The sequence below is a fragment of the Populus nigra genome, chromosome 9, assembly GCF_951802175.1.
Source record: "Populus nigra chromosome 9, ddPopNigr1.1, whole genome shotgun sequence".
Lineage (NCBI taxonomy): Eukaryota > Viridiplantae > Streptophyta > Magnoliopsida > Malpighiales > Salicaceae > Populus > Populus nigra.
The window spans coordinates 10,088,920-10,111,702 of NC_084860.1; the positions used below are offsets into that span (position 1 = coordinate 10,088,920).

At 33.8% G+C, this 22,783-nt stretch overlaps 1 protein-coding gene across 2 annotated transcripts; it reads right to left on the bottom strand.

The window, feature by feature from the left end:
* Nucleotides 1-5,508: 5,508 nt before the first annotated feature.
* LOC133703734 (30-kDa cleavage and polyadenylation specificity factor 30-like) lies at nucleotides 5,509-22,493 on the bottom strand. Of its 2 annotated transcripts, none has more exons than XM_062128362.1 (7): nucleotides 21,778-22,493; nucleotides 21,322-21,681; nucleotides 13,666-13,828; nucleotides 13,360-13,470; nucleotides 11,771-11,839; nucleotides 9,552-9,638; nucleotides 5,509-6,901 (listed from the first exon to the last, which is right to left on the bottom strand). In XM_062128362.1, exons 1-7 carry the CDS (start codon nucleotides 22,182-22,184, stop codon nucleotides 6,008-6,010), a joined length of 2,091 nt encoding a protein of 696 aa, XP_061984346.1. In that variant the 5' UTR covers nucleotides 22,185-22,493; the 3' UTR covers nucleotides 5,509-6,007. The 2 variants fall into 2 exon arrangements, with proteins under 2 accessions (XP_061984346.1, XP_061984347.1); XM_062128363.1 differs by having other exon boundaries at nucleotides 21,774-22,493.
* Nucleotides 22,494-22,783: the final 290 nt, after the last annotated feature.

Consider the following 22,783-nt stretch of genomic DNA (forward strand, 5'->3'; position numbering starts at 1 on the left):
TTCCTCGTGGGATCGACCCCTTGCTTGCTCTATTTTATCTTGTGTATTTTAAGCTACGGTAATTAATTTGTGCGATCGCGACATCGCATCAAATAAAAAAAAATTAACTTCTTCAATGTAGCCCTTGATTTGGTCCATTCCAACCCTATTATTTACGCGTGTTTTTTAGTTTAGTTGTCGGTTTTAAATTTCTTCAATCAAGTCCCTAATTGGCCATCAAACTTTAATTTCTTCTAATGAAGCCCCAGATTTAACCAAATTAACTTTTAAAAATTATAATTTGACTCCTTAACTTTAATTTCTTCCAATTAAAGCCTAAATTGACTTGAAAATCATTTTTTCTTGGAATTAAACCCTCCATAAATTCAATTAAACCTTTAATAAAATTTTATTGAGTCCATAAACATCTGATATTAGACATTTCTTCCTCAAAATGATTTTTTTTGTCAATAGGGCTCTCATCAGTCAAAATATATTTTTAAATTTCAATCTTTGTATTTTTTAACCTCCTTAACCAATTTTTGATCATTTTCTTGGCGCTTCGAAATCCTTTTCTCACTGTTATAATTTTTTGTTTTCTTCCGAATATATTTTTTGATTTTTTTGTATTTTTTTTGTGAGGACCCAAAAATGAATAACAACAATTATAAAGACATAATTTAATGTGGTTACAACACCTTATAAATTACAAGCATAAACTAGTCTATAATTACAACACTTAATCAATACCAAGACCTATCTGATAGGAAAGGCTCGATAACCTTTTTATGAGGACTGGAGCCTTCAAAAGAAGATACTTGTAAAACACATAAGACCATGAAAATTGCCATAAGTAATTACATCATTATGATTATTATATTTTACAACTATATGAATAAAATCAATAACATTAGCCCTTTCTTTAAGCACATTAATCTATGTTCTTTTTAATTTAATACCTTCTTATCAAACATTGATGAGCTCTTCTGTAAACCCCGAGAAAAAATAAATAAATAAAAGTGAAGAAATTCATGCATATGGTTAAATAAAAACAGGAATTCAAAAATTTTTGAATATAAATTTCCGGGTGAAATAATTCGAGACATTATAATAAACCCGGTACTGTTGAGGGTTGGATTTAATTAAAGAGAATAATACACTTAAAGAAAAAAAGGCCCTAAATGCAAAAAAAGGATTAATATATAGTATAAGAACTCTCTCCTCACCAAAAATCTGCAGGAACCATAAGGAGAGAAAATAGGGAGTTTTATACCCATTCTTGCTAAATCAAGAGAGAAACACTAAAATTTTATATCTTATTTTCATGTGATCTTGCAAAAGTGTCTCATTTAATCAACCATAACCGAAGAAGAAAAATTCCATGTTTGAGTAGACTTTCTGGTTGTCCTTCTCTTAATAGGTTTGAGCTCCTAAAAGAACAAAATGGACCAGAATACACCTTTTTAAAGAGGTTAGAGGAGAGGATGAGGAAGAATCTTTCATAAACCACCTATCTTGTGCAAACCACCATGGGTTCACAACTTATAGTTTTGATTTGCTTATAAAAAGGCAAGTGCTCTTGAGGAGAAAAAATAGGGGACAATAGAGAGAAAATAAAGAGAAAAATAGAGAGAAAGTAGAGAAAAATCCTTGAGTAAAAAAAGAGAAAAGTTTAAGAAAATCATGTGAAAAGTTGAAGGAAGAAAAGAGAAAAGAACAAGTTCATACAAGCTAAGGATTAAAAGCTTTTTAGAATGTTTTTCAAGTTCTTGCTAGAATATTTATTGTGCATCTATAATGATTAGTTGTAGTTTAATGGACAAATTTGTGATTTAATATGTCTAATAATGTTTTAAACTAATATGCACATTTTAGAATGTATGCTCAAGGTAGTTTTTAAATGCATCGTTTGACTGTTAATCTTCCTTAATCTTTACAAGAACTTGGGGTAATAGTTTGGAAGGATATACTTCGACCTTTTGAAGCAAAGAATTATGGAACATATTATGCATTTTGGTCAATTATGGGGGCAGAGCTAACTTATATGCCACTGGTCCAATTCTTTATATAATTTTAAAGGGCCCAATGTATCTTGATGCTAGTTTCCCCTTCATACCAAATCTTGACAAATGCTTCCGCAGGGCCACCTTTAAAGACACTTTAGCACCCACTTCAAACTTAAAAGGTCTTATTTGAATATCAACATATTTCTTTTGTCTGTCCTAGGCAGCTTTCATTCTATCTTTAATAATCCTCACTTTTTCAAAGGTTATTTCTATCAATTTTCCTCCATATAGCTTTTTGTCTACCACCTCTTCCCAACACACTGACATTCTACATCTCCTACAATAGAGAGCATCGTAAGGAGCCATTTTTATTGTAGCTTGATAGCTGTTGTTGTATATGAATTCTACAAACGATAATTGATCCTTTCACTTTCCTCCAAACTCCAAAATGCATACCCTTAATAAATCCTCCAAAATCTGAATGGTTCTCTCATATTATTCATCGACCTGTAAATGAAAAGTTGTACTTAAATCCAATCGTGTTCCTAACACATGTTGAATACTCGACCATAATCAAGAAGTAAACCTGGGATCCCGATATGAAATAGTGGACACTAGAATTCCATACAGTCTTATCACTTCTCTCAAATACAACTGAGCCAATCTATCCATCGAGTTTATCATTTTCATGGGTAGGAATAAAGCAGACTTAGTTAACTGGTCTACAACAACCCATTTTACATTATTACCCTTCTTTCTTTTAGACAGACTTGTTATAAAATCCATAGTTATGTTATCTCATTTCCATTCAAAAATTAAAAAGGGTTGTAAGGGTCCTGTAGATTTTTGGTGTTCTACCTTTTCTTGCTGATATATTCCACACTTGGCTATATATTCAGCTATATCCCTCTTTATTTTTTTTCCACTAATAATACTCTTTTAAATCTTTATACATCTTAGTACTTCTAGGATAAACTATAAATTTTGACTAATGAGCCTTTTTTAGCACCTCATTCTTAATAATCATATCTCATGGAACGTACATTCATTTATCCCTCATTACTACACCATCATTTGAAATCTTGTAAAGTGTCTCAACCCCCATGTCCAACTTTCTTCTCACTTTTTCAGTCTTTGCATCCCTCAATTGAGCTTCATGTATTCCATCTTGAAAGGTAGATCATACCCTTAATTGTGCTACTAATGACCTTTTAGGTCCCAGGCTTAACTAAGCATTTATTCTCCTAATTTTTGTCATCTCCCTTTTATCTCCATTATTGAAGTCCTTTTTTTTAATCCAATTTTGTCTACTTAATACATCTATCGCCACATTTGCCTTCACATGGTGGTAGTCTATTATGCAATCATAGTATTTAATTAGCTCTACCCATCTCCTTTGTCTCATGTTCGATTTTTTATGTGACATGAGATACTTTAAGCTCTTATGATCTATAAATGTTTGGACTCAAGAGCCATACAAGTAGTGTCTACACACCCTCAATGCAAACACAATAGTCGTAAGTTCAAGATCGTGAATTGGGTAGTTAACTTCTTGTAGCTTTAATTGTCGAGATGCATACGCTATAACTTTTACATGCTGCATTAACATACAACCAAGCCCTTTTCTTGATGCATCACTGTATATAGCCTTTCGTTGAGCCATATAATTGATCCAAGTTTGTCTTTACACTTGTAGGATAGGTGGTACCTTATGAGCAATCATGTTCAAGTCAGGTTAAGCTTGTTATGGTATCTAGTGTGTGGCATATGATATCTATGATGAACTTGAGAACTTGCAAACATTTTTATTAGAGTGTTTTTGTTTTCAAAATATCCATGAGCATGCCCCTCAAGTGTCTGGATAAAATAAGTGTATGATCAACTCCACCTAAGCCTTTAAGTTAGTGTTATATAGGATTAAGTTATGATAATAAAGACACACCTTTAGAAGGAACAATTATTAGCTAATTAGGGTTTAGCCAAACTAATTGTAACCATCTGATCATGCTATCAGACCTCTAGAAAAGACAACCAATAGGTTATTCAGAGGGAAATACATTGAAAAGGGTGCAAGAATTATGGATTGCATGGGGGGTACCATCACTCTATTCTAATACAATTCATTAATGATGTGGGGAATTAAACGATGAAGAGTTAACATGTGGCATGCCTAATACAAGTTGTTTCATTGGCATTTTTTTTTGTAAGTGGTTGTCGAACTCTTCATGACCAAAAGAATAACCTTTATTAGTTGAGTAGATTAACTAGTCATTGATCATTATAAAAAAAAAATTTCTAGTTTGATTTTTAGCATGATTACTAACATGTTATTATTTTAACAAATTAGTCCTACTAGACACGTTAATTTCTTGAATTGTTGAATGCAAATATTATGATCAATTATTGTTAACCTTATGATTGATAGTTAATTCTTTGAACAATATGTTACATGTTCTTCATTTCTTCCGTCCAACATGGAGAAACTAAAATTAATAACCTAATCATGATCAAAGATAAGTAACAGCCTCATAAACTGAAAAGAATGTGAATTTCTTAACTTGATTTTAACAAGTTAAAATAAAAAGTTAATGTAAGAAAATAAACCAAAACAAAGCAAGTAAATAAAGGTATAGAAACCTGTAAATAAAAAATGTTACAAATAGTAGAAAGTTGTAAAAAAAATTATATATGGAAGGCTAATCATTGTTTTCACCTACTAGATGACTTATTTATAATATAACAAAGATTGAATTGCACATAAACTTAAAATCCTATCCTAGTATAATATAAAATATTTATGGCAGATAAGGACATTACAATCTCAATCTTAGCACAATTTGTATTCTTTTATTTGTTTATATTCTTTAGGAAATTACATGTGTTCTCATTACACTGCAACATCCATTAATTTAGCTGTTAAAGACTCTTGTTCTACATAAAACTTGATTGTTGATTGTTGATTGTTATTGTGAATCCTAATCCCTTAATCGATAGTAGATTTCAGCTTCCTTTATTGTCTTACTAAAAAAGCAAAGTGAACAATTGTTTTTAAAATATTCTCTCCTGTCATATAAGATAAATTATTTTTAGTATAAACACTTTTTTGTATTGATACACTAACATTTTTTATTATGTCAATTAAGTACTTCAATCAATTTTATTTTTATTTTTCAATATATATATATATATATATATATATATATATATATATATATATAAAGCCAGTACCCGCTAAAATATATTATATAATAAATATAAATAATTTAAACTAAAATAGATATCCTCACCTTTTATGATAATTTATCATACCGAACACCTTTCTATCCCGTCTAAGTCGTTTATTAGGACTTATTTTTATTGTGTTAAATCATTTGATTTTCTCATAACAAAATTGCAGTCGAAGGAGATAATATAACACTTTTTTGTACGTAAGGCTATTCCTCACTCTTGGTTGATTTTTATTTTCAACGATATTTTGCAAAACAAAAAATAAATAAATAAATAAATCAGAAAAACTAAAGGATTATAGCAACTTGAAAATTATAGAAAGAAAGAATATCGTCACAGGAATATTAATTTACGGGAACCCTTTTTTCCAAACAAGCAAACGCAGGCTGCAACTCCCCTGCATGAAGCCAGAATCGCTAGTAATCACCGGTCAGCCATCCATTCTGCGGAGAATTGGCCAGCAATGTCTCAACTGCGGCCTGAGTGCCTAACATTTGTTTCCTCCCTCTGCTTTTATCCCCACCCGGCGTAAATGGTTACGTCCATGTATAATGTTTAACCTCCAGATACATTGCTATATATCAGATCAGCATTCCATTAATCTCATTATATACCCATTCATTTGGTACACTACTATATATTTTACATGTTAACCTAGAAATTTTGGGGGGCGTACATTTTTCTGCCCCAAAAAAAGTGTTCAAAAACAATAAGTCCACAGTTATATCACATTCAAAGGGAGCTGATAAGAGAGGGAGAAAAGCATGTGCTACGGGGAATCTAGGAGGTGCATCTTACTGTTTGTGATCCGAGCCAGGATTAGCATCTCCTTCTGATCCTCGCCGCTTCTTCTTCCCCTCCCCGTGCCTTGACCGTCTAGGTGCCTCATCCTCACTTTCACTCTCATCGTTTCTATTGCTATTTACAGCACCAAATTGATCTTCATGGGAAGCCTTGTATGTTTCCTGCGGGTATCTTGTCTCATCATTTGATTCCCCAGCTGCACCCCTAACCAGATCTGATTCTATACCATGTCTGTCAATTCGATCACTAGGTGCTGCTCTCTGATCTCTCTTAAAAGACCTGTTATTGTTCTGGGAGGATGATGCGAGAAGGGGTGCAAACATGCCACCTGGCCGAGGGCCTCGAAGAGGATTTGATGCAGTGGGACCCATTCCCCCCATAAAAGGAGCACGTCCTGAACCCATCATCATCCCAAATCCACCAGCTGGAAACATAGCTCCTGGCTGGGAAGGCCGCCCAGGAAACATCATGCCAGATGTAGCACCAGTAAAATCACCAGAAAACCTTGGACCATATGGGGCGAATCCACGGGGAGCCACACCAAAGAGATCTGGCATTCCGAAGCTATCAGGTGTAACAGCTCCATATGAAAAACCATCAGCACCCATCATCATGGGGGGAAAAGCTCTCATGCCGGGGATGGGTCTTGCCCCACGGGCAATTGGAATGTGAGGAGGCCACATGATTCCTCTACCTCTCCCTCTGCCTTGAGCTGCTGCTCCAAGAGGATGCCCGAAGGCTTCCACCTCCTCTTCACTTTCTTCCTCCTCCTCTTCTTCATTGTCCTCAAATGGGACAATGTCAGGGTTTTCACCACCACTGTCAGGATTGACTCCTTTTTCTTTTTCCTCTTCTCGTTTTGCTTCAGCTGCAACTGAGATTGCCTGCATCCCAGAAAGGAATATTATTTAAATACATTTGGTTCATTGTATTCCATAATTTGGAGAGCTGCACCTTAGAATCAAATAATAGCGAGTGTAGCACAGCCACCCATTAAGCATATCGGTTTTGTCAATATAAAGAACAGTTCAAAAATAGAAATGTTTATGATTCTGAACATAACCCCCACCTCCCTAAAACCTTACCTACAACCACAGAATTCTAGTTTTGTATTTGTTTCTAGTTCTAAAAATTCAATTTATGCTACATTTATTGATGACTCGTTTCATATCATGATTCAAAGATTACAAAATCAGTGTGGTTAAGTGTACAGAATCAAAGACAACAAAGAGATGGAAGGAGGTGTTTTCCACGATGGAGATAACTTGGCACATAAACAAGAAATAAGAAAACTGAAGTTAATTCATTCCTTAGAACATAAATAAGAAAAAATAAAACTGACATTAATTCGATCCTTTATGCTTCTTACTATAATTACAGTGAAGGAATGAACAGAAAAAGAAAGAATATCAGCCTCTATTTTCTTCTTGTCCTTCAATGAACTCTTCCTTCTCTTCTACTAACCAATTCAATCACTTTTGAACCATGACAATTGGTATCATGAAAAGTAATTGAACCTGTCGAATAAGTTTAGTAGATGAAAAGAAAGAATTCATTGAGGGAGAAGAAAAAAATAAAGACAGAGAGGAAGATAAATATTTTCTTTCATTTTCGATTCATGCCTTTAATGTAATTTAGTTACAAAATATATAGTGAGAAGCATAAATAAGAACCCCTGTTATTAGCCACACACGTGACTGAAATATGAAGAAACCAGCTCTTGCAAGTGAATGACAGAAATTAAAATAAACTACTTTAACAAGCAAGGACATTATCATCTAAAAGAAATTGACAACATGCATGAATTCTGTATTTTTTGTACAAGCTAATGTTAATTCTTCTATGCTGTTAAGTCAAACACAAACTGCAGGTAGAAGCAAATAAAATCATTTAATATTCAAGCTACTATAAATTCTACTATGCTGTTAAATCAAATACAAACTGAGGTGGAAACGAATTAAATCAAGTATATTCAAGTAATTTTATAAGACTTCCTTGTTGGAAAACGTGACACTAGTCATTGAATATATAGGATTGATCCGTGGCCACTTGCAGCTAGGATTAGGTTTTGTTGATATAAGTGCTAATAATGGCACACGAAAAGAAAGCATGTTACAAATAAAATTTGATAATTGCTTCTGGCAGGGCACAAATTGCTTAAACTTTGTTAGTTGTTGGAAGATATTCCTTAATGTTTAGCTTTGGAAATTTAATTGAACATTTCTTCTGGATGGAGGACTCCTTTACTAGCATCCCAAAAACTTATCATCACCCAGCAAGCACTAAGTTGGCATGAATACCAAGCCTTAATGGATATATAATTTTTATGAGATATTATTAACTATATGGAATTCTGGAAAATAAACCAGAGAGAAAGGGTAGGAAAAAGTGAGAAAAAACTGGAAAAATGAAACTTTTGTTTGCTTTTAGTAGTTATTTAACATTAGGGATTCTCGCTAAAATCTTATGGAAACTAAATGGGAGATAATTAAAAATTTAAAATTATAAATGCCAAAGTGAAATGTCATTAAATTAGCAAGGACTAAAATATAGTTGATCTATCTGGTAACTATTTGTGATAATTGTGAACTAGGTGGAATAGGTATGTATGTTATAAAATAATTATAAAAATTATAATAACCTATAGAGCATCACATTCCTTTAAGAAATAACCATACCTTGTAGATAAAAAAAAATAAAAAATCAATCACGTACATCTATACCAGAAATACCCTTTTGATCACTAATGAGGAAAAAGTTTATAAAACCCTTGAAAAGGGCATTTATAGAATAACACGATTGATTGATCGTCTTTTAAAATCTACAAGGACTCAAGTAAAAAATATTTAAGAAAACTATACTAGAAATGTTGTTAAAGTGCAAATACTATATGGTGGTCATTGTTAGCATGGTCCTTTTCAGTAGAATCATTAGTTTCCATATACATATTTGTCATTTATGTCAAGAAAACAGCTGTAAATATTTGTGTAATCATAGGGTATTTAGCTTTCTATAATTAGGCCGAGATTATAGTTAATAGTAGCAGATTTTATGGAATATAAATCAGAATTCTTCCTATTTAATGAAAGAGACTCTCATGAAGGGAGATCATTCAGTCAAATTGACAGTCATCTCAATCAATCAAGAAAGCAACATCCTCCATCCCATGTTAAGAACTACTTTGGTTGGTAAGCTTTCTTATTTATCTTGTCTTTTACATGATCCCTTACCAATTGTGCTACAACCCAATATACATATTTACCATTCCTCTCCATAATTACTACATGACCATAAGAAGGTTAGCACATTCTAAACGCAGGGGAAATGGGCAATAAACTCATTATTTTAAGATTCTCAACAGCAAAATTTTCGAAGTGCATAATTGCATTAATTGCCAAATGAGGAAAGGACAATGACACATCACATCCTTCTTTCTTTCCATCTCTTTCTTCATTCTATAATTAGTTAAAGTGCTTCTTTATCTACCTCACCATGTTTTTAAATTAAAAAAAAAAAATCATGGAACAGGCATACCATGAGGTCGCTATCTGGCTCCAGGTAAAGCAAGGACGCCAATTGCTCACCAATAGAGGGTTCTAGCTCCTGACAATCTCTACTAATCTGCATTCATGAAAAGTACAAACATAACTAGAAATAAGTAAATACACACAATATAGCATTAGAGAAGACTAGAAATGGCTAGCTGGACTAATATTAGGATTTCACTACAACACACAGCTCAAATAAGCAATTTATATTACCAAGAAAACTATCATAACAAAAGAAGTGTGGTAAAACCATATTGATATAAATGATTTTGAAATGTGGAGTTCAGTTATTAATATTTTATGAAAGAGCTACTTAAATTTCTAGATGATTGCACTAATACAAAGCTAACAGTGGTAACAATAATAATTAATTACTAGCTACAGACACTAGTGATTCTTTGGATGATTACAATTTTGTTTCAATTGTTATGCAGTTTTTTTGTTTTATGTATAACATTATCCAATAATTCACATAAATCAAAGAAAATTTTCTTAAATAAAGATATATTTCAGATCCTTTATCACTTCGATTTTCTTTTTTCTTTTTTTTACTAATGCCTTATCTCCAAATTTTATTTAATGAATTATTTATTTATTTAACTTAGATAAAGCATCAATGCATATTATCTACTTGAATCAACAATAAGAATACAAAATCCCAAAACAGATTAATTAAATTCAACTATATTATCTTTCAATTATTGAAAATAAAAAAAAATTACTGGCATGATAAATTATTACTTGATAATTTCAGTAGATGAAATGCAACCGAGGAAACAATTGCATTTTATTAATCATAGAAGTTGTCTGTTTTGCTGGATACCGATAGTTAATAATAAAAAATAAATGAAAGTTATTGCTTAAATTGAAAACAGCATGCACAAATTGTAATTTGATTGGATTATGAAAAAGCAGCGGGGTTGATATGGAAATTTTAAATAAAAATAATTAAGTTATAACTACATTGGAAATATAAGAACTAACTAATAATTTATCATTTCCTCAAAACATTACATTTACAATTGAAAATTTGGAGAACTGTGATTTATGATTTCTATTTACTTTAACCCTAAGCTTGACACAAGAATTATACAATCTTTTCAAATATAGATTTGAAGAGCGGGCATTGGGTATCATCAAATATTCATCAGACCTGAAAGTATCCTACGGGCATTGATAAGAGCGAAGTTCCTTGTATGATTCTCAAAAAGGATAGTGCTAATGCTTTATGTCCTTTATTTACCAAATGAGGTGGCTGTAAGCAACACCCAAATACAGTATGTTTATGAAAGGCAACCAAGGTTGGGTTGTTTATTAATATTCAACGGGAGAAAAGGTTAATTTTATTCTGATAATTAATATTCAATGTTATCCAAATGCATAGGTAGGGTGCTTATTTATCGTTTTACTTTTACATGAACCAAACCATATAAATAAGAAAACCTTTTTAAGTAGTCCTAATTCAGTAAGAAACTAAAATAATCTACATTCCTACTTTAACTATTAATGAATACTAATAGAAGTCATACAGCATTAAAATTCCTGAACAATCAAATATTAATTCCCATAGTTGGGAACTTGAATTTAGTTGGTAAGGCAGATTTATTAGAATACAATTTCATATAAACTAATACTAATACTAAAGAATTATACAATCTTTTCAAATATAGATTTGAAGAGCGGGCATTGGGTATCATCAAATATTCATCAGACCTGAAAGTATCCTACGGGCATTGATAAGAGCGAAGTTCCTTGTATGATTCTCAAAAAGGATAGTGCTAATGCTTTATGTCCTTTATTTACCAAATGAGGTGGCTGTAAGCAACACCCAAATACAGTATGTTTATGAAAGGCAACCAAGGTTGGGTTGTTTATTAATATTCAACGGGAGAAAAGGTTAATTTTATTCTGATCTAAATTCCTACTTTAACTATTAATGAATACTAATAGAAGTCATACAGCATTAAAATTCCTGAACAATCAAATATTAATTCCCATAGTTGGGAACTTGAATTTAGTTGGTAAGGCAGATTTATTAGAATACAATTTCATATAAACTAATACTAATATTTAAAAAAAAAAAAACTCATTCCTTACGAGCAGATAACTGTAAGTCCTCACACACAGTACAAACAGTATATCTTTTCATGCAATGAAATAGAAGATGAACAAAAGAATAAACTAGACAAAGACCAAAGGTACTACCTTCACTGGTAAGTTCTCATTGAACGGGTTTCTCAAGTGACGAGTTTTGTGGAAGGACAGTTCACACAACTGCAAGTGGGAAATTGCAATTAGCTACATCATACATTACTAAAATTTAAATGGTACACTTTTTTTTTTTAATATGCCCCCATTCATTAATAAATGTCCAATGCACATATCTGTTGTGATAAATATGACTTTGAAAAGCAGCTGCAGTCTGTTTCTGTTAGCCACGCAAAACATTTGAAGGATAGCCGTGAACTCAAAACAAAAATACCCCATATGATATGGAGCCAAAATCTTGAGCAAGGCCACTCAGGACTCTGAAAGACAAGTAATTAATGCATCATGACATTCAGGAGCCTGTATTGTTTCTTATTACCCATTGTTACTTCTGTAACTGAAGTAGCCTCCAAGTCAAGTTAAAAATACAATACGTTTATGTTGCATGATTAATGCCCAAAAACAAACACAACTGCATGCATTTTGAGATGTATATAGTCTGATTGTCATCAAAGAACCAGTCTAAAAGTAGTTAGTGTTACCAGAGCAACTGAATAAACTTTTGAAGATATTATCTTTCTCATGAAGAAAATTTGAGCTCCTCATTCTATTTCTTATTCAATATAAGAATACTAGTGTTTCTTTATTTAGTCCAGGTCTACTTAGCATTATGAATTTTCAGTCCTATATACATATGCTAATGTAATCATCTAATTTAATGGAGAACACAATCCTTTTAAAAAAAATCCAGCAATTTGTTCCTTATGATCATGTGGTGCATTAAGCTGACACGTGAGAGTTGAGAACACTTAGTTTGATGCTTTAAGTTGTGCTTGCTTGTTTCTAGTTGTCTAGAAAACACGAAACTATAAGAAACGTGTTTAGAAACTAGTATTTACTTGAACATATGTTTTCTATTCTACCAGTTCTCTAGAAAATAAGAGAACTACTAAAAGTTGTTTTCCAAATTCTCCTCTTTAATAAACAAGGGCCCTCTTTGGTTCATCTCTTATTTAATCTTTTAGTCATTCAATATTTTAAAAAACCCAAAAGAAGGCCTTGTTTTCTATTTTATAAAAATACAGTCAGTAAACTCGATTTTGTGGAGAAATGAGTATAGAATAAAGAAGAAAAATGGAGATAAAATTGGAGGCTCACTATCCTCTATCTACAACTATTATAATGTAATGCTAAAAGTCTAATAGCTCATCTGCAATTTTATAAACCCTATATCACTTTTCTTTAATCTAAACCCTTAAATCCCCAATTTTCCAGACCAAATCCACCCAGAAAGCATTTGTGATAGAAAGTCAAATCTGTACCACATCATACACTAAACCTTCTTAGTTGCAGCCTGAGGTTTTACATAAATCTTCTTTAATGTGTTCCAAGATGATGTTATGAAAGACATAAAATACAAAACTTTCACATCCATCAAATTTTAAACTCCACAATTAAAATTAAAACAACCTTCTATGGATTTATCTATCATTTTTACTTCGGATCAAGAAACAGATAATCATTTTATAATGAAAGTATCACATCTTGCCATTCAAATCATAAACAAACATAGAAGGAAAAAATACCTTCAACCATTTGACTGAGAAATTCCTCCCATAATGTGCAGTTCCGTGTGCATATTTCCAATTCCCTCCACCAACAGAAGCACCAATTTTGGATGTCATCTTTGCACAACCCTATCAACCATATATGATTTAACACTTAGCATCTCAGACAGAGCAAACAAGAGCAATTTCATGCAACTAGAAACCAAGTAAGCCATGTAGCAGCCTTAATCAAGACAAATCCAAAAAATATATATATTTTTTGGAAAATCAGGAATCCACTCTACCAAATTAAGCAACTAACTGAGCAATAAATTCCAAACATACCTGAAAATGCCGAGTCCGGTTTACTGAGAAAATCAAGATTACATTTTCAGCAGAGTCAAAAGCTTCATTCAGTTTAGGTTCATTGCTCCTTTGTGTTGCCCATACTCCTTGCTGCACAGATAACTCCAAATTTTCGAGGTTGCAGCTCTTAACAATGAAGTACCTAAAGCCCGAGTCAAAGAAATAAGTTAAGTGCATTCAATTATGGAAAAGACAAAACTGGGTTCAATTAAATCACTTTCAACTCTTCCAGACCCAACTTATTCGCTGAATGACATGTCGCATTACAGATAGCAATTAATGATGTTCAAAAGGAAAGGTATTTGAAAGGCTTGATACTATCATTAACAACTGTATCTTAAATTTAGTAACAAGTTGTGGGAAAGTTCATACACCTCAAACCTAGCTAACAACAAACCAGTAATGTGGCAAGTCAGGACCAAGTTTGTTCCCACTCATGCTCAATAGGTTCTAACAATAGTATTGTATGCAAGCAGAATGGGGAGAACAAGGCCTAGTTTTATGAGCATTTCAATAAATAGCAAATAAAAATCTCAAACCATAGCACCTTAAAAACCACCAATTGATGCAACTCCCATCAAGACTTCATACTCAACAAAGTCAAACAAGTAAGAGAATCACAGTTCGTTGATGCCACTCCCATCATGATTTCATGCTCCATTTCCTCTACTATTCCTTTCCTATCTTTCCAGGTAGATTCTAGCGTAGCAAAGGAAAGACAAGTGATATTTGATTCTAGTATTTAAAAACTATGAAGTACAACCATCAACTGAAGGTTGGTTCAACTAGATGATCTAATTAATTGGATAATCCTATAGCTTAGCCATCCCTGCCCTTTCAATTGTGTCAGATGCTTGGCTCCTTCTATACTTTGAGAGGATTATTCCTGTTTGAGAGATTTCAATAAAATTAATCAAAATAACCTCACTGTAACCATATGAAGACTAAAACAACCAACTGATTAGATCTGCAACTTACCAAACCTTAAAAAGAGTAAAATCCTCTATCTTGTATTTATCTTTATGATATTTAATTTAATTATTATTTCTAAGCTTGAGCCTAGGCCCTGATTACATTGATGAAGGCATCTTTTTTAAGATAATGAAAGATATCATTAATGAAAGGAAGAAATTATACAGAGAGAGTTAGGAGAATAGGCCATCCTCCAAACTAAGAAACAAAGCAAAGCAAAACTATGATAATAACGCATTCCAATTTCACTTCAGTCAGCTAAAAAAATCCCCGAAAAAGCACCTGAAGCACGATACCATAATGAAGCAAGAGACACTACTCTACCTAAAATCGATTGTGTTTATGTAAAATGGGCTTAAAAGCTCTAAAATTCCTCTCGAATCAAACACAACAAATGGACCCCACAGGCTGCAGAACACCATAAAATATTATGGTCCTTCCTTCTCCCAAAACCCCATAGGAAATTGACAATAACCATGCAACCACTTGGAATAACCAAGGCTCTCTACTAACTTAGACAATCAATGCCATACATTCCACTTACTCACCAAATAATGTAAGGGCTTTTATTATGTATATGAGAATTTACTGGAAGGAAAGAGCATACTTTCAAAGGAGACTAGGAAGATAAGATACACTCCTTGAAAGGTAAAACCAAAGACAAGGGAGCATTCCAGTTCCACTGTGTGTCAGCTAAAGAGATTCCTCTAAAGGACTCTGGAGTTAAGATCCATAGCGATGGGAAAAGAACTATCCTAGCCCACAAAAGCAATCTTAAATTAGAAAAGTCCTGAAAGTTCTGAAGTTCCTTCACATCCAAAGAGTCCATATAACTGCTAGCATAGCACTTGTCTGTAAAAGCTTGCAACCCGTGCTCTTACTAAAACATAAAAACAGACTGAACCACATACCATATGCTGTCAGTTGCACAGTAACAGGTGACTCCCATCATGACACAGCAAAAGTGTCAGGAAAAAGCAACTCATGAAACCTGCAACGAGTCACTAGACTTAATCATCTAGACTTAATCATATCGAGTACCAAATAAAAACAAATGTTTTAACATCAGAGACTTCTCTGCCTTTCCATATATGATTGACCACAGGAAAGCACAAAGAGTCTGAGGTGTAACAAAAGTTTTCAAGAAAACTTGCTAGAACTATCTAGTGTCCAATAAGGATGTAGGATGTAAAACAGGTAACAACAAGAGGAAGTCCACTGTTTTCTATCCATTGGTATTTCTAAAGATCCCAACCAATAGACTCACCCCCAGTATGAATACACAAACCATTACCAACTTTATATCTTAGAGCAGAAACAAGGAGAAAACTGTGCTATGAACTTCCAAGGACTCACATGCATGATTAGCCATCCTGCTGTGGGAATAACAACCATTTCTTTGAAGAAAACATTTGCTGTCAATGCCTCTTTGCCATAGGAAACGAACTTCAGAAGGAAAGATCCATAGCCATTTTCCCATAAAGAAAATATTCTCACTTAAACTGACCTGCACTAAAAGCCCCTTTAATAGTACAGCAGCAACACCTCCCAGCAGACCACATGGTCTCTATAACTGACCTTTTGACGGATCATAAGAAATCCCCATTGCAAAAAAATTGGAATCCTAAAAGAACAATTATCAAGGGATGCTACAAAGATGCTTGAAACGAGCGATCCTACCCACAACATTAAATAAATAAATACGCCTTCCCACCAATCCAAATCCTTTTGATACCTGCTCAACCAAAGCTTCCCAAAAGGCTGGCAAGGGTAGATCACCTCTGAAAGAAACCTAAGCATGTCAAATGCCAATCTCGAGTAACCAACCCAGTGAGTGAGGCATAGCCTTCAAGCACATTACTAATAGACTTTGACATGGGAATAGCCACATAATACTCTTTTTCGCATTAATTCTCAAGCCTAGCTTCTCAAAAATCAACATGGAGAACACATTGCCAAGCCCCTGGCTATCATTTGATAGAAAGAAAATGTTATCATCAATGAATTGCAAATGTGACTGAAAATATCCTCACAACCAACTAGAAACCCCTATATAAATCAATCTTCTCAGAACATCCATTATCACAGAAACCAAAATATTATACAGGGGATAACCTTTCTGAAGACCTCTTGAATAAAATAAAAAAACTATTTCTCAACTCAACTTGGCACCTTCCTCCATGAAAATTCTAAATTACAGCATGCACCTTCTCAAACTCCCCTCCTAGTTGGCATCCTCCAGTACCTAATTAGCCATGGCATCCTCCAGTACCTAATTAGCCACTAAAGCAGCATCTATAATCGAATGGAACATGCATACTAGGATCAAAAATTGTATCCACTATCCACCAACACCACAAAAAAGCCTATTTCATAACACCATTAACAAAATCACATATGAAGCTTTGACAACATTAATAGGGATATAATTCCTCACTCTGGTTGATTGGTTTTTCTTAGGAACCAGTATAATAAAAGTTGAGTACATACTCCTGCTATTATCTAATTAGAGGAGCTATTATTAATTAATCCTTCCCTTTATTAATTTAGCAATTTTAATATCATTTTGTTATCATCCTTGGTTATGAGGACATTAGCTAGGAGTTGTTCTAACTCAAGGAGCAAAAATTGTATCCACTATACACCAACACCACAAAAAAAGCCTACTTCATAACACCATTAACAAAATCATGTATGAAGCTTTGACAGCATCAATGGGGATATAATTCCTCACTCTGGTTGATTGGTTTTTCTTAGGAACCAGTATAATAAAAGACAAGTACATACTCCTGCTATTATCTAATTAGAGGAGGTATTATTAATTAATCCTTCCTTTTATTAATTTAGCAGTTTTAAAATCATTTCGTTATCACCCAAGGGTTATGAGGACATAAGCTAGGAGTTGTTCTAACTCAAGGTGTCTTGTTCCTATTCAGAAAGCTGTATCTACCTTAGTTAAGAGCAATTAGACTTTTTAAATGTAAAAGAGGCACCTCCTCTATGTTTTAGAAATGCTAGTTTATTAGCAAAACAGTATGTTCTACACTATTACTTTATTCTCTTGTTTCAAGTTCCAACCTGAAAATCACTGAAATTATGGTTTTGACCTTGTTCGCATGTACAGTGAAAGTCAGACTTGGTTCCCTATGCTGCATCATAATGTTGATTTCCTGTGTCCTTATTTTGAAAATGAAACCTCGTTGAAGAAAGTTTGGATTCTCCACCAAACTATGATGTCTACAACTTATTGACAAGTGAAAATTGGGATTCTCCACTGATCTATGATGTCTATCCCCCTTTTTATGATGTTGCTGAAATCAAGTAGAACACATGGAGAGCATGGAGCAGCTTAAGAAATATTATTAAATTACCACACTATAATGATCCTCTGCCTAAATGTATAATGCAGGCTTAAAGAAGGAATCCAGAAAGTTATATGGTGGCAACAAATGTTGATGATGCAAATTGGGACTTTACTTACAATATATTGGCCAAGGAATCAAAAGTAGCGACAAATAACAAGTACGTGTTAATTTTTCAACAATTACAATCATAAATGAGGCTAATATCTTAGACTCTTGTAGTCTTGATGTACCAATACAGTGACAAGTTGCTTTAACCTGGGAACATAATACAAGAGCTATAGCCAATTAATCATTAATTTTGTTGATTTCGTAGTTTTGATATTGTTCCAAGCTGTGTTATAATATCAGGGTATTGAGGTATTAATTTGAGTGTTGTTAATATTGAAGGTTTCTTACTCTTCTTCCTAGTTATCATGTCATCCCAAATTATTCTCAACCATTAGGATTTCAGTTATGCTTTCTTACCGAAATCATAATTTTTTCCATCACTAAAATCTATGTTCACTTGTATCAATTTCATTCTTGATTTTAGCACTCTTTTGCCGTTACTTGTTGCTTCTTATCTTTCTTGCATCATTCATATCTCAACACAACTCCAAGTGACATTTTCTCCCATCACAACTCATTACAAGTCACACAATCAGTGTGGTCATCCTAGCATCTTTCAAACTTGTAATAACACAGCATTGCATACTGATATACCGCTTGAATTTTGTGTTCATGTTTAAGAGATTGTTTAAGATCACATCCAGATTCTGTTTTCTGAGGTCTAAACAGCATTGCAGGACCCAATTTCATCAAACAAATTGAAAAATAGGACTACTGTCTTGAGGACGCAATCCGAACTGAGCATTGATCACTCTTAGCTGACTCACAAAGGGAGTTAATCCATTCACAAAATTTGAAACATGAGCGAAAGCTTACTGACTATTCCCCACCTCCTAACCCAAAACAGACTGTAACACATATACATGTACACGCTCACGTGGACACATGAGAACTTTCACAGACATACATATTAATAAAACAATTTGTACATAGATAGGTGAGTGAATGAATACTTAAGCATAAAGCAATAAGAATAAAGAGCATGAAAAACAAACTAGCATTCTCTTTGGGTTGTTCAGGCAAGCACTTATTACAGCCATAATCATCAGTTACTTCCATGCATTCATCTAATTCTCTAATGAACCTTTTCTATGTTTTTTGATGCAAAGGAAGAACAGTCACTTGTAGCTTCTTCTTCTGTTAGCTGTCTGAATAAAAAAAGATACTAAAGCACATGCTACCAATACACCGTTACTACAGAAGCAGCCAACTTTCAAAAGAGAAACACAACTAACCAGTTATCAGCCATTGATACAAAATGCATCAACTGAACAAGTTCAGCATGTACTTGCAAATTTACTTATCACCTTGTGGAAATTAGACTAGAAGACACGTATGAGAAGAAGTAGGAAGTTTTGAGGTCAGTTGATCAAACGAGCAAAAGGAACAAAGGGGTGATTCAATAAGAAAAGTCATGCATTTGGCTTAAGTTCATAAAGCAGACAGCAAAATAAGCAGGATTATTATATTATTGTGTAATTATCAAACACAAGGATATTTCTGTAATTTCCAGATTTGCTGGAAATTATCCAGGTCCAGGTTTCTATTTTATGTTTTAGTTGTCTGATTAGTCCTTAGTATAAAAGAACTCCTTAATTAATTAGGTTTGAATAGGGATAGCAGTATTTTCTTATTTAAGAGTCCAAGGTAAATTAAGATGCTACTAGAAGGGCTACCAGCTTCACACTAGTAGGTTTTCTTTTAAACCACACCTAGAAGACAGAAAGCTTGAGAATCACATATGATGCGGACAACAAAACAAGCAGGATTAGTCTTTTTTTTCTGAAATTATTGAACGTAAAGAAGTTTCTGTAATTTCCAGATCTGCTGAAAGTTATCTATTATTTGTCAAGTAGATTAAAATGGGATAGTAGTATACTCTTATTTAAGATCTAAGTCTTAGAATTTAACAGCGTAATGTTTTAGGTGTATGTGGAGTCTAAGAATAACTATGTTTGTAAAGCTTTGTTAAGGTATCAGATTTATGTGGAGTCTAAGCATTTCCAGCAATATTACGATTTAATATAGAGTCATGTAACCAATCTTAGGTGTAAATCCTGAGAAGCCTAGGTGTGAAGCTTGCTTAGTTTTTCTATCTTCTAGGTGTGATTCCCAGAAACCTAGTAATGTGAAAGCCAGTGGCCCTTTTGCTTTTGTTCTAATTGAAATTACAATCCTGAATTCCCCTTTTCTTATACTCTAAACCCTTAAATGCCCAATTTCCACACCCTAATCCTTCAAAACCCTAATAGAACAGATACTTCAAAGACATCCTGCATTAGTTCTTTGTTACTTCACACATAGTGGTGGGCGTCAATCATTTTGCAACGACAGCCTAAAAAATCATCAAACTAGACTACATTATCTGAAAGCAAACAGCCATGCCCCAAGGCATCAAGACATGAAAAGGAACTGTTCCCGTATGTGAAGCATTAACTAATGACTCGTCATCAAGTTTAAGGGAAAAATTAATAAAGCAAGAAGGTTGCAAAACATCATTTAACTAAGAAGTAAGCAATTCATAAGTAAAAGCACAGAAAAAGACTAAAACAGCATATACCAACAAAAAATATCTACAACGTTTCACACAAACATAACAGCAACATTTTTCAGACATCCACTTCACAAGAAGGATTTTTTTTTTTTTTGAAAGAAAGAGAAGGGTAGTTGATCTTTTGAAACAGTTTCAAGAGCCTTGACTACGAGAGAAGTTCTTAGAAAAACAGGAGTAAATTCAGTAGTAAGAATAGTTACAGCTGCTTCATGCTCTTCAAGCAATGATGAAACAATCACATTTGTGCCACCCTCTTTAGAACATAAAGAGAGGATGGATGGCTTCATGCCAAAGGCACACCAAGAGACATTTCAATTTAGCATTAGTAAGATTCAATGCACAGTAATAATGTTTGTCAATTATGGGTTTGGGGACGTCTAGACCAACATATACACGCAAACAGCTAGGAAAAAATTCAAAAAAAAAAAGGAAAGAAAAGGTCCATTGCCTCTCACATTTGAAGTAACATTGGGCTGTATTAGATGATCACAGACTTTTGGTACAGAAAGTCTTCCAAGAACAATGCCCATCTATATGTATAGTTTTAATAACAATAATCAGAATATCCAAGAGAAAGAATATACAATAATTGATTTACATATAACTCGATAAAAGACCTCAGAACTCTGAACACACCTAGATATTCCTTGAGGTAAAGTCGTTGCAATTCTGTTCAATGGACTAGGCTGTTGCTGGCCATTTGGAAGATTTGGTGCCTGTGCCTGTGTCTGTGTCTGTGGCTGCTGCTGCTGCTGCTGCTGCTGCAAATTAGCAGATTCCGTTCCTGAAGGTTTTATGATGGTAATGGGAGACTTTTCTATCTGTTGGGGAACACCAGCAGTCCGTTGTTGAAAAAATTTGTTAGAGTTTCCATAATTGTAAGAATTCAATTGCTGAGTCTTTTGAACAGCTTCTACAACCGGAGGTGGAGGTCCAGGCAACTTTGCATGCCTATACCTGCAGTCTGGACCATTGGGACAAAACCCCAGCTTGTACCTGCAAAAACATAGAAAAAACTTATTTACTGGTTCAAAGGACGTTGTTATTTATTTGTCTATTTAGTAGAATTGAATCAGAAGGAGGCTTACTCACATATTGCACTCCTTGATATCTTCATTGGTGTGCTTGTAAACGCAATCCTGCTCCCTGCACTCTCCATAAAGTCTAAAAAACCGACATACAGGCATTCTAGACTTGTCGTATTGGTGAAGAAATCCGCAGGCGTCGCCTTTCATACAAAGGCTTCGAAGCCAGTGCCGACATACAGTCTGCCGGAAGCTCCGTCGCCCCGCCTGCATGTCCGCCGCACCAGAGTCGCTGCTGTTGTTGGTGGTGGTGTTACTGGTGCTGGCGCCGGTGGTTGCGGTGTTGGGCGCAGCTGCCATTGCGGATCCCTGATTGTCAGATGGGATCGCTGCCATGGAGGCGCTAGGGTTCGTGGGCCCCGAGTCGAGGCCGCCCTCGAAGTCGAAGCTTAAAACCCCCTCTGGGTCCTCCATGGTATGCCGCCGCCGCCGCAGCTGGGATGTAATTAGGGCTTTTTATTTCAAAGCCATCTACACGGTTGTTGAGCAGAAACTGAAATTGGAAGCCGGTTTTTTTTTCTTTTTTTGCAGATAACCAGTCAGTCTGCAGTGAATTTTCTGGGGCAGAAAGAACTTCGGAAAACTACATGTAAATTGATTTTAAAAGAAAAACGTTAATAAATCCAATCATACTTTTTGAATCAACAAGTTCAATTCTGAAAATTTTATTGCAGATGAAGTAATATTTTAGAATGGTTAACGCAACCCTCCAATAATCTAAATTCATGTTTAGTATTCGCCTTTTAAAATAACAGTTCTCTAGTGCGGGTTGGATTAATATTTTAAAATAATATAAAAATATATAAAAAATACGAGAAGTTTTTTATTTAATTCAGGTTTTTAATTAAATTGGATGAAAAATAGTTTGATTTAAATTAATTAATTTTATTAGTTCAAATGTAATATTAATTATCGATAAAAACATGATTTAGTTTTTAAAAATTTTTAAAATAATAATTGTAAAAAAAGCATATTGAGAAAATGATCGATTTCACCTCCTACAATCCGAGTCA

Bases quoted from the DNA above. Each gene is read 5' to 3' on its own strand.
- LOC133703734 (XM_062128362.1), bottom strand. From the start codon at position 22,184: ATGGAGGACCCAGAGGGGGTTTTAAGCTTCGACTTCGAGGGCGGCCTC. The intron at 13,471-13,665 runs GTATGTTTGGAA...TATGGTTGATAG, and splicing joins ACCGGACTCGGCATTTTCAG to GGTTGTGCAAAGATGACATC. The intron at 9,639-11,770 runs GTAGTACCTTTG...TCATGAATGCAG, and splicing joins ATGAGAACTTACCAGTGAAG to ATTAGTAGAGATTGTCAGGA.